The sequence below is a fragment of the Coptis chinensis genome, chromosome 4 (genome assembly GCF_015680905.1).
Source record: "Coptis chinensis isolate HL-2020 chromosome 4, ASM1568090v1, whole genome shotgun sequence".
Taxonomy (NCBI): Eukaryota; Viridiplantae; Streptophyta; class Magnoliopsida; order Ranunculales; family Ranunculaceae; genus Coptis; species Coptis chinensis.
In genome coordinates this window covers 14,889,155-14,901,696 of record NC_141459.1, presented here as the reverse complement: position 1 = coordinate 14,901,696, position 12,542 = coordinate 14,889,155, and the positions used below count along the sequence as shown (strand labels likewise).

The following is a 12,542-nucleotide window of genomic DNA, read 5'->3' as shown; positions in this document are numbered from 1 at the left end:
CCTAGCACCTCCTCTGCCTCTGCCTCTTCCACCCCCATCCTCACTTGCAGTCCCCTCTTGGCTCCCATCTGTAGCATTTCTCCCCCTACCCCTACTCCTGCTTCTACCACCTCTACTTCCTCTCCCACTTGCAGGCAGTTGACTCCTATCTTCACTTGTAGTCACTTGGCTCTCATCCTCACCACTTGTACCCCTACCCTTACCCCTACCCCTAACACCTCTGCCTCTACCTCTTGCTGGCAAATCACCTTCAACAACTTGACTCCCACATTCACTTGTAGGCAGTTGCCTCTCATCCTCACCATTTGTACCCCTACCCCTAACACCTCTCTCTACTACCCTCTTGCGGCAAATCACCTTCAGCAACTTGACTCCCATCTTGTGCATTGATTGGTCTGAGAAGAAAGGGGTTTGGGAGTGGCCTTGTTCTTGGTCTCCCAGGCCTTCCTCTTCCTCTATGAGATGCTCTGGCAGCAGCTGCAATGGCATTGGCTTCTGCATTGGCATTATCTCCCACCTGACCTCCTTGACAACCTCTGGCATTATGCCCATAAACTTGGCACCTTGAACATCTTACTTCGTTAGATTCATCTGCACCTTTTCTTTTATTCACCCTTGGCCTGCCAGTCTGTCTTTGTCTGATTGGTGGATAGATATACTCTTCTTGAGTAGGCCGTTACAAACACACTACCATCAGATAACATACTATAACTATAACACCAAACATGAAATGGAGTGCAACTATACTTACAATAGGCCATTCATCTTCATGCAAGTAAGGTACGATGTGACCAGCACAAGCTCTTTTGTAAGTTGCTGCAGAGAAATAAGGGATACAATACCTAAAACAACACAAATGGAGGTATAATGATTCACAGAAAGACAGAAATGATTCACATAAATGACTCACACAAAGAAGAAGATAAAAATGACCCCTTCACAGAAAGATAGACATAAATGATTCACAAAAAGACATAAATGATTCATAGTATAGCAGAAATTATTCACAAAAATGATTCATATAAAGACAGGACATAAATGATTTTTAAAATGGGGGGTTTAGTCAAAACGCTGTCCAACTTTGGGGGGTTTAGTCAAAACGCTACCAAACTTTGGGGGGTTAAGTCAAAATTCCCCTTAACGAAAAGAGACGTAAATAATTCACGAAAGAAATGAAAATGATTCACGGACGAAATGATTCACGAAAGACGTATTTAAATGATTCACAGAAAGAAAAATTCAATGATCTTACTCAATCCATTGTTGCCTCCTTGGTTTAATGACAGCTACAACATGAAGGCAAGGAATGCTAGTGACTTGCCATTCATGACAATCACATGTGTGTCTCTTTAAGTCCACATTCCACCATTTTCCAGTAAAGACATTAGTCACTAAAAATGTGCCTTCAATTGCTGAACCACTCACATTCAAATTTCCAATTTTGCTGCTAAGGTCAATAATAATATCTTTAACCCTTGGCACTAAATCATTATCATTCCATAGCTTACATTTCTCTTTCCTGTCATATAACAACTTCATTTGCAAGATCATCACTTGTGAAATCATTTTGACAATGGGTTTGTCCCTAGACATCAATATATGACTATTCCATGCTTCTGAAAAGTTGTTAGACAAATGATCAGACTTACACACTTCATCAAAGTATGATCTTGCCCACAACCTTGGGTCTTCACCCATCAGATAGTCTTTTGCTCCACTGTCAAGCTTTTCCAGCTCATCCATCAGTTTTGTAAACTCTGACTCTGAATATGTTTTGGCAGCACTCCAGGCTTCAAGCTCAACTCCTCTGTACTTAGTTTTCATGTTCTTGACCATGTGTCTGAAACAATACCTCTGGTTACAATCAGGGAAAACAGTTGCAACTGCAGAACACAATCTTTTCTGCCTGTCAGAGATAATAGTCAACTTCTGAGGGTGCCTATTTAAGTGTGGTGCCATCTTCTTTAGAAAATCAGTCCATGTCTCTGTATTTTCAGCAATACACAAATAAAAAGCAACAAGGAACAATCCATTGTTACCATCCAATGCAATAATAGATAGGCAGACACCTTCATGCTTCCCCTTCAAGAAACAACCATCAAGTCCTATCATATGCCTACAGCCTTGCACAAAACCATCTAGACTAGCCTTGAATGCAATACACACAGTAATAAAACTATGGAAATTTTCATGTCTAGAGTGCTTTGCAACACTTCCTGGGTTAGCTTACAAAAGCTGCCTACACAACTCAGGTAATTTTGCATAAGAAGTATCATAACAACCATAGATCTTCTCCATTGCCATGTTCTTTGCATGCCAAGCTTGCCAATACTTAACCCTAACCTGATACTTATCCATCATTTCCACCATAACTTCATTAGGTGTGTATACCTTATAATGAAGCCTCATTTCTTTCTCAAGTCTAGTTCCTATCCAGCCTGTATTTGCCATTGGATTCTTGTCTTCCCTATCAGACTCACATGTATGTGTGTTCACCAACTTCCTACACTTCATTGTATGTTTATTTGGTAACACCCTCACATAAATCATCTAGGGACAGCCATCAGCCTTGCATTTCCATTCAATCTTATTACTATAATTTCTTGTGTATTCAGCAACAAACTTATTACTAATAGCATAAAGTCTGACATAATCCCTACACTCATACCTATCCTTCCAGCACTACCCAACCTCCAACTTCAAAGATTGTGGAACCCCAACCACTCCTTCATCAGTTGGTATGTTGTATGTTCTCTCCAAGACCTCATTTATCCTACCAACATCCCTTTCATCTACAACATTATCATTTCTTCTCAAGTTTTCTTCAACCAACTGTTCTTCTTCACTATCACTCTCTATTGCATCAGGTATGTATTCTTCATCTGATGAGAACTCACTATGGTAAGCCTTTTCTGCATCAATTTGATCCACATTTAATCTACCCCCTTCTGTATGTGCTCCACTAGTTTGGGTTTCATCTACATATGAAATTAAAACCAATGTAATTAGACACTATAACAGAAATAGGTCACATATGAAATTAAAACCAATCTAATTAATATACCATTATCAGTGGTCACATTAGCAGTACCAGCAACATGGTCATCCATTCCAAAGTTTAGAAAATTCAAGTTGAAGTAGTCATCAACAACTTCATCTAATGAATAAGGGGTAATGAGATATGTAAGAAGAAGAAATGAAAAATAAGCTCAGAAGTAAACCCAATAAATGAAGACGTACCTGCAACTTGAGAAGAAGAGGCTTGGGAAGTATAGTTTGCCTTACTTTTCTTTTGACTCTGTTTAGAGCTGCTTTGGGACTTAGAGCTTTCTGGTCTTCCTTCAGTAGACCAACTAGGTTGGGTTTCCACCCCACCCAAATGGTCCCCTCCAAGTGATTCACCACTTAAAGTCTGGGGCTGAGACCCACTACCATCAATATTGTATTCTAAAAGTTTTCTACCCTTACATGAACCACTTGTTAAGTCCACAATCCTATTAACTTCTTCCACAATTGGCCACTCATCGAGATCAAATTCAATCCCCTTCTTGCATGGTTTCCCTCCTACAATTACAACATCATCATCACTTACTTCTTCTTCATCGTCACTTACTTCTTCCTCATCAGCACTACTTCTCGACAATTTCTCAACCTCAGTAATTTTCACATACAAATTAGTATATCCATTTCTATCGGCTTTTGCATGAACCCACATATACTTCAAATCATCATCAGAAACTAGCTGCCTTTAGATTTCCTTGTTCATTCCAATTAATCTCCAATATAGGGTTACAAATTTCGCGATTGACATGTTTTGTGATCCACTCAACTAATTCTGCCATGTTTGCCTTCTCGCCATCAACTAACTCTGTATTTAGTTCATGCCCACCCATATACACATTACACCTAACACCATCCCTAGTAACTTCTCTCCATTCACCATTAATATGCAATCTAAGAACTTGATACCTTAAAGCAGCCATTTTCTCTAAAACTACAACATACAACAAAATGAGAATTCCCCTTACAAGTAATCAACCTAAACCCTAAAACAAAAGGGTAGAAACACACAGAGAGAGAGAGAGAGAGAGAGAGAGAGAGAGAGACTGTGTGTACAAAAAACGAAACAAAAATGTAATATGTTTAAACAAAACTAAATTAAATGTAGATAAACGAGAACGAGACTTACCACCACATACAGAGATCGAGAGAATCGAGAGAGAGAGAGTTAGATTAGGGCAATATTTGGGTGGTTTTCCCAAATGGGTATTACGTTTTAATGTGGCGGGAAACCCAACATAAGGGCAAAATGGCCAATATGTAAAATACGAGAGAGAGAGTGCAAGAATTAAATAATGGCAACGTTTGGGGGTTTTTTGCAAAGCTAGGTTTAACGTGTTAATGTGGGGGGCAATGCAACATCTATTTCATAAGGGTAAAATGGTCAATAGCTAAAATACCAACGTCTGTTACACACAAAATTGACGGAGTGGGGGGCAAACTCAAATGATTTTAAAAATGGGGGGGTTTAGTCAAACCGCTACCCATCTATGGGGGGTTAAGTCAAAATTCCCTTAAAAGAAAGGATACAATCTGCATATTATAAGATTGTAGAAGATGCACAAAATACATATGAAATAAACAATAATTGTGCAAATTAATACTCAATAACACAGATCTTATGTCGTATGGTCATATTTGATTTCATGAAGGTGGACAAACCAACCTATGCAGCATTTCAGAAGACGTAATATTACTGGAATTTTTTACCCTTCAGCCTTCCATGTGTAGTTAAGATTCCTTCCAAGGAAGAATACACCAAGACATATGTTAGTGGTGTAGTATAGTTATTGTACGCACCGAATCTTCCTATTGATCGCGAGCTGCATAAATCTTGGCCTTGCAACTTAGTAGAAACATGAAAAATAGTTAAACATTTTTCTACAAGGCCAGATTATTATAGTATATCTAGCCATAAAGTTATAGCAATCTTATAACCAAAAAAATAGTGAATCAACAAAAGAAAACTTAACTTAATCAATGTGGGAAGAACTATAGAAGCAAACATTAACATAACCCCCATCAAAATATATCAAACCAAAAACTCAATACTACAAACATTTTTTTTCCAAAATAATTTCTTTTAAGTTTTCCAGAAAATGGATATTTTAAGCATTAATTTTAATTAAACTCAATATTGCAACAATTGTGACGCAAAAAGACATAATATATATACTGTTTCCCATAGAATTGTGAATCTATTCAAGTCCAAGGAAACAATTCATAATTAGAATATGAAATTTTAAGCGTCTTGTTGAAGAAAAGCAAAAAATACCGACAGAGCAAACAATATTAAACTTTTCTCTAGTTTAGATATAGCTACAAATAATACTCCTTCCTAAGATGTCAACAAATCTGCTACCCTATGTGTGTCCCTATAAAACAATGTACCCAGTGGAGGTGCAATTATCATGGTAACATGGCTCCTATGCTATTGAAATTCAATGAAGGACTGTGAGAAGTATATATATATATATAGTCACATTATACCAATGAATAATCACAAATCTGATAAAATGATATACCCATATTCTTATATACCCCGGCCAAATGACAAAGTGGTGAAACACAAAATTGAGCACTAAACAAATATAACATAGCCCAAACAAATATGAAAAATATAGCCAAAAATATATTATCAATTACATACCATAAACACGACCAATTCAACTCAAAGTACATTAAAGTGCCAAGTTACCAACCAAGAAAAACTTAACATAGCCAATACTCCCACATAAACACATTGCTTTTGAACAACACCTCAAGAGACCATCTCTATGGTAGCACTGGATCGATGATATAACCATTTTCAACAGTTTTATATTTCATAATCATTTTATACGCATACTCAAGTGAGCTTAATTATGGCAATTCTATGCATTTCATTTCTCACAAACCAACTCATTACACATACCTCTTACACATTTATTAATTCAACACATATCAGAATGAGAATCAAGAAAATAAGGGAAGAGAGTCTTCAATTAAGAGTATCATCATTTTTTAAAATAAAAAAAAATCCGGTAGAGTCTCCTTTGTATTTTCAACATTTCAAAACCTAAATCCTGTCATAACCTGAAAATTAAAGCAATACAATTCTCATAGATCAACCATACCAAGATATATAACTTCATATTTATACATAACACAAATTATTTCTAAAACTAAAAGACAACTCATTAAACATTAAAGAAGACTTTGTATAATTTTTCACTTAGGACTAATTCTAGTAATGAAAGAGAAAAATAAAATAAGATAAATACTCCAAGCCCACTGATCGAGTTCCCCATTTCTCTCATTCTCCCCTCTATGCATACTACTCACACCAACTTGAAATTGATTAGGAGCTCCTATAACAACTTAAGATGGTTGCACACCATTCTGCTACCCTATAGATAAATGTGTCATGGAGCAATGACTGCAAGCATGTCGCTGAAAAATTATGGCAATTTAACTTGGTACCTGCAAGCAAACCACATACACATGATTTTTTTAGACTTGATATATTTAGCATTTTGTTTACAAAAGAGATGGTTCTCAAAAGGAAATAATCTCTATTCTTGCTTTCTCTAGTTTGTGGCAATTAGGTACAACAGATGGAGAAGGAGTAAATCTTCGATTAGGAGGCACATATATATACCAGATTAGGGGGCATAGTATATCTTCGATGGGGAGGTGCAGTAGGATGTCGTGCTATGGAATTGACTTGGTGAATTAACTCCTCCTTTCCATTCTCTTCCATTTCTCCAGTTTGTGGCAATGAAGTCGCGACCTAAGATACACCCGGACGGATTAATATATTTGAGTAAGTGCAATACTGCATTTCTGACACATTTTAAAGTCTTTAAGGCAAATGCTTTCACTTTCCTAGTGAAAACAGGGAAGACATACTGATTTTTATTCAAATTCGATGTTTTTTTTGGCGTTTTTTCTCTGTGACTTGGTAAACAAAAACAGATATTAAAGCAAATTAAGATCGAGTTGTAATAGATACCCAAAGTCCTTCTGATGTGTGGACGCAATAGATTATCATGTGAACAACACATGTATAATGCTACAGCTAGAGTTTATCTTTTATTCTATTTCTATTTTAAATCTTTAGTTAATTAGAATTAGACTAGCTTCTATTCTAGTTTCCCAAGTTCTATTATGATTAGGATTTGTTAACTAGTTCTCTATATAAGCAGATGTAAACCTTAAGATTTTTAGACTTGATTATTATTATTGAATTAAAAGAATTCGTTTTTATTCATTAAACCCTAGTTTTGGGTATTTTTATAAATTGTGTATCTATTGTTCTTGCTTTCGCGATAAAGATACATAAAATTGGTGTTAGATTTTTAGGTTTTTCTTGGTTTGCTCATCATGGACACTCAACAAAGAGGACGTAGACGACCACCAATAGTAAATACACAACTACATCATGTAGAAGAAGCACTACAAGGTAGCAAGATGGAATTGCGAGAGATTAAGGAGATGTTGTCGCAACTCGTACCTAATTATCGACGTACCGCAACTGTTGAAGAACAACTCGTGCCAAGGGATGAAGACAATGCCCCTAGTGATCACAGTTTGCATAGTTCAAGTTTCTATGTTGATGTATACGACCCTCCAACACCTCGCCAACGTAGCCACGCACCTTCTAGACCACATTCACCCCCAGTTTCTAGCGATACAGAACATCATATTGCTCAATGGGTGGCTGCTGTAGACCCCCACAATTGCAGTATATCAAACCAACCATCTCCAATTCGTGGAATTCAAACTCCCTACCACACCCACAGAGTTAGAGAGAGAAACCACAGCACTTACAGCAACAAAAATCTTGATTTTGAAGGAGAAGGAGAAGATCTAAGAACTTACCACCGCCAAGTTCCGAATTTGGTTCCTCCAAATCAAGTTGGCAACCACCACCATCAGCGCAATCAAGGAGGTCGCCAAGAAAATCAGCAAGCTTATCTCACAAATAAGCTTTTGCTCCAAAGGCAGATCGTCTTCCATAACCAGTTCGTCGGGGAAGAAGACCTCTTCCTTCTATGTCCGTTCGTGAGATTGAAACTCCAAATTGGGCTTCTACTGACCAAGCCCAATATGCTACTAGCACTGGACCAGGTTCTAATTTTGCCCCTAATTTCCAACTGTGGGCTTATCTAGACCAGGCCCAAGGCCGAGCACAACGTCCTTTCAGGCCCAATCCTCATGGTCATGCCCACCAGAATTTAAGACGCCACCAGGGTGCTACCATAGCCCGTGGTTGACGAGCTTCACCACCAAGTTCTCCATGACAAAATCGACGACAGCCCCACCGCATTGCTCCTGATTTTGATCCACCTGATCCTTCAGACTTCTCATCTAGTCCATCACCACCTCGTCGCAATGGGAGAAATCGGAGAAATCCACGGCATCAAAATTTTCAGCACCCCTCAAGTAATTTTGATATTAATCGTTTATTGCGCATTTTAGAGAAGAATCAGATGAGTGATATTAAATTAGACGTGCCTGAATTTAATGGAAAATTACAGCTTGATGCTTTTGTCAACTGGTTAAATAAGATTGAAAAAGTTTTTGATTATAAAATTTTTGAGGATCCTAAGTGTGTTAAATTAGTTATGACTAAATTAACGGGCTATGCACTTGTTTGGTGGGATGAACTTCAATTGACTCGTGCTAAATTGGGTTACAATAAGATTACTACATGGGAGAAGATGCACCGAGAGTTGAAAAAAGAATTTATTCCTCATGACTATGAAAGGGATTTATTCATGCGCCTCCAAAACTTGAAACAACGACTTCAAAGTGTGGCTGGGTATATTGAGGAGTTTCTTTTGTTGTGCACATGGGCTGATTTGTCTGAATCCGTCGATCAAAAAATTGGGCGTTATTTGAATGGGTTGCAAAAACCACTTTGAGAGGCATTAGCTTTCAAAGATGTTTATGATATGTCCAATGCTATTAAATATGCTCTCAAAGCTGAAGATCTGCTTCGCTCATCCCTTCAGCTACTGCTAGTGCCACTTCTACCCATGTTCCTTTGTCATCCAAACCTCATCCTACTAGAGTGGGTCTAATCACAAGTTATGAGTGTAAGGAAATTAGACATGTTCGTAGTGACTGTCCTAAACGCAAACGCGTGGGTTTAACACAGGAAGAAGAAAATCTCAACCATCCGGAAGAAGACGTCACTGAGATTGATAACTTTTTAACTTATGCAGATTCCGATTGTCCCCAATTGATTGTTCGCCGTTCTTTAGTTACTCCAGTTATTAAGCATGATCCTATGTCATGGCTTTGTCATAATATCTTTCATACTCGCTGCACTTCGAATGGCATGTTGTGTAATGTTATCATTGATAGCGGTTCCAGTGATAATATTGTTTTTAAAGATATGGTGGACAAGCTGAAACTCAACGATGAGCCACATCCTGAACCTTACACTATTTCTTGGTTACAGGATGGTGCCACAGTCAAGGTTACTCGCCGTTGTCTAGTTTCGTTCTCCATTGGTCCTAAATACAAGGATGATGTTTGGTGTTCTATTGCACCCATGGACGCATGCCACTTGTTACTTGGTCGTCCATGGCAGTATGATCTCCTTGTTACTCATAATGGGCGTGAGAACACTTATACTTTCACTTCTGGTGGCGAGAAAATTGTTTTGGCACCACTTACTCCATTTCGCCCACCTTCTCAGCCATACCCACCAGTGAAACCAGGTTTTCTAACGCAGACGGACGTCATTGCGGTATGTTTCTTGCTCTTACTGCGTCATTTCTTGCAAACCCTACTAATATACCACCTATGTTACAACCAATGCTAGATTCATATTCTGATGTTTGTACTGAGCCTGATAATGGAGGATTGCCCCCTTTACGAGATATCCAACATGCTATTGATCTTATTCCTGGAGCTCCCCTCCCTAACTTACCACATTATCGTATGGCTCCTTCTGAACACGCCGAGTTACAGAGGCAAGTTATTGAGTTACTAGCTAAGGGATTTGTCAAAGAGAGTATGTCCCCTTGTGTTGTGCCAGCTTTACTTACTCCTAAGAAAGATGGGAGTTGGAGAATGTGTGTTGATAGCAGGGATATTAACAAAATCACTGTGAAATATCATTTTCCCATTCCATGCCTTGAGGATATGCTTGATTCATTGCATGGTGCTAAGGTGTTTTCCAAGCTTGATTTGCGATCTGGATTTCATCACATTCATATCCGCCTTGGAGATGAATGGAAAACTGCCTTTAAAACAAAAGATAGTTTATATGAGTGGTTGGTAATGCCCTTTGGTCTTTCTAATGCTCCTTCTACCTTCATGCGTCTTATGACTCAGGTTTTGAAGCCTTATCTGAATAAATTTTGTGTTGTCTAATTTGATGATATTTTGATTTATTACAATTCTTCTGAGTCTGAACATATCAAGCATATTGAGATTCTTTTAGGTGTTTTGCGTCGAGAAAAACTTTATTTACAACTTAAGAAATGTTCTTTCATGGTTGACTCTGTGGTATTTTTGGGTTTCGTGGTTTCTACCGATGGTATTCGTGTTGATGATTCCAAAGTCCAGGCTATTATTGAGTGGCCTGTTCCTTATATAGTGACTCAGGTTCATAGTTTTCATGGTTTAGCTTCTTTGTATAGAAGGTTCATTCATAATTTCAGCAGTATTATGGCTCCTTTAACTGCTTTGACGTGTGAGAAAGCTTTCAAATGGACTTTTGAAGCTAATACGACATTTGACTTGATTAAGAAGAAGATGACTTCTGCTCCTATTTTAGTTTTGCTAGATTTCACTCAACTCTTTGAGGTAACATGTGATGCTTGTAAGTACGGCATTGGTGCTGTTTTGAGCCAAAATGGCAAGCCGGTTGCTTTCTATAGTGAGAAACTTACTGGTGATAAATTGAATTATTCTACATATGACTTGGAGTACTATGTAGTTGTCCAAGTTGTACGACATTGACATCATTATCTTATTCATCGTGAATTCCTCATAAAGTTTGACTATGAAGCTCTTCGTTATCTTAATACTCAAAAGGATGTCAGTACTTGACATATCAAGTGGAACTCTTTCTTGTAGAAATATACTTTCCACTTACAGTTTCAGGCTGGAAAGGATAATCGAGTTACTGATGCTTTGAGTTGTCGTTCGCATCTCTTAGTTACTCTCCGTACCTCTTTGTTTGGTTTTGATGAGTTACGCGACTTATATGCTCAGGATTCCTATTTTAGTCCTATTCATGCCTACTGTTTAGTACATCATGGTGTATCTGGTGAATTTTTTCTCCATGATGGTTTCATATTTCGGGGTTCATAGCTTTGTATTCCCGTTTTTTCCCTCCGTGATCAAAATTATGATTGAAATGCATGCTGGGGGGTTGAGTGGTCACTTTGGGATCATAAAGACCATTGCCTCTATAAGGGAGAAGTACTTTTGGCCTACTATGGGTATAGATATTAACCGGTTTATTGAGCGATGTTATGTGTGCCAAACAGCGAAAGGTAAGCACACTAATGCTGGTTTGTATACTCCATTTCCTATTCCCGAAAAACCTTGGGTTGATGTCTCCATGGATTTTGTGTTGGGTTTACCACGTTTTACACATGGAAAGGATTCTATTTTTGTGGTTGTGGATCGTTTCTCCAAGATGGCTCATTTCATTCCCTGCACTCGTACTACAGATGCTGCACAGGTTGCTCATTTATATTTCCGTGAGATAGTTCGTTTGCATGGTTTACCTCGCACTATCACTTCTGACAGAGATGTCAAGTTTACTAGCTATTTTTGGAAAACATTATGGAAGCTTTGTAAGAGTAAGCTCCAATTTTCTCTGACTTTCCACCCACGCATGATGGGCGACCGAGGTTGTAAATCGTAGTTTGGGTGACCTATTGAGGTGTTTGATTGATGATAATCCAAAATCTTGGGAGTTTGTTCTAGCACAAGCAGAGTTTGCTTATAATAACTCTGTCAACCGTTCTACAGGCCTGTCTCCTTTCATGATTGTAACTAGCATGACTCCTCTTACTGTTCTTGATCTTGATCTTATTCCATCGACTGTTCCTGTTTGTGCATCTGCAGAGGAATTTGTTTCCCGGATTCACCTTATTCATGAAGATGTCAAGAAGCGTTTGGAGAAATTTTATGCCATGTACAAGACTAATGCAGACAAACATAAGCGCTTGGTGACTTTCAAGGTTGGTGATGGTTTATTTGAGAAAAGAACGTCGGCCTTCATCTCACAAGTTAATGATGTGACGATTTGGCCCATTTCCCATTGTCGCCTCTCATGGAGAAAATGCTTATGAATTGGACCTCCCTCCCGAGATGCGTATATCTCGCACTCATAATGTAGCGGATCTCACTCCTTTTGTTGGCGATAGTATTCCACCTATTCCCCTACCTGTAGATCATAGTGTTGTTCCTGCTACTGCTACAGATCGGATTGAAACTGTCATTCGCGTCCTGGAGACACTGAATTT

At 38.3% G+C, this 12,542-nt stretch overlaps 2 protein-coding genes across 2 annotated transcripts; one reads left to right on the top strand and one right to left on the bottom strand.

Moving 5' to 3' along the window:
• Window positions 1-1,248: 1,248 nt before the first annotated feature.
• LOC147502099 (protein FAR1-RELATED SEQUENCE 6-like) lies at window positions 1,249-2,112 on the bottom strand. The gene has a single exon (XM_086604445.1). The coding sequence runs from the start codon at window positions 2,110-2,112 to the stop codon at window positions 1,249-1,251; it is 864 nt and encodes a 287-aa protein (XP_086460571.1).
• A 5,313-nt stretch (window positions 2,113-7,425) lies between these two features.
• Window positions 7,426-11,376, top strand: LOC147502098 (uncharacterized). Its single transcript, XM_086604444.1, has 6 exons — window positions 7,426-7,786; window positions 8,524-8,950; window positions 9,037-9,773; window positions 9,878-10,392; window positions 10,483-11,010; window positions 11,161-11,376. The coding sequence occupies exons 1-6, from the start codon at window positions 7,426-7,428 to the stop codon at window positions 11,374-11,376; spliced, it is 2,784 nt and encodes a 927-aa protein (XP_086460570.1).
• The last annotated feature ends 1,166 nt before the right edge of the window (window positions 11,377-12,542 follow it).

Excerpts from the sequence above, each read along its gene's own strand:
- LOC147502099 (XM_086604445.1), bottom strand. The coding sequence starts at position 2,112 with ATGATAGGACTTGATGGTTGTTTCTTGAAGGGGAAGCATGAAGGTGTC.
- LOC147502098 (XM_086604444.1), top strand. The coding sequence starts at position 7,426 with ATGGACACTCAACAAAGAGGACGTAGACGACCACCAATAGTAAATACA. Across the intron at positions 7,787-8,523 it reads TGTAGACCCCCACAATTGCA|AGAAGAATCAGATGAGTGAT; the intron begins GTATATCAAACC and ends TGCGCATTTTAG. Across the intron at positions 11,011-11,160 it reads ACTATGTAGTTGTCCAAGTT|TTTCAGGCTGGAAAGGATAA; the intron begins GTACGACATTGA and ends TTCCACTTACAG.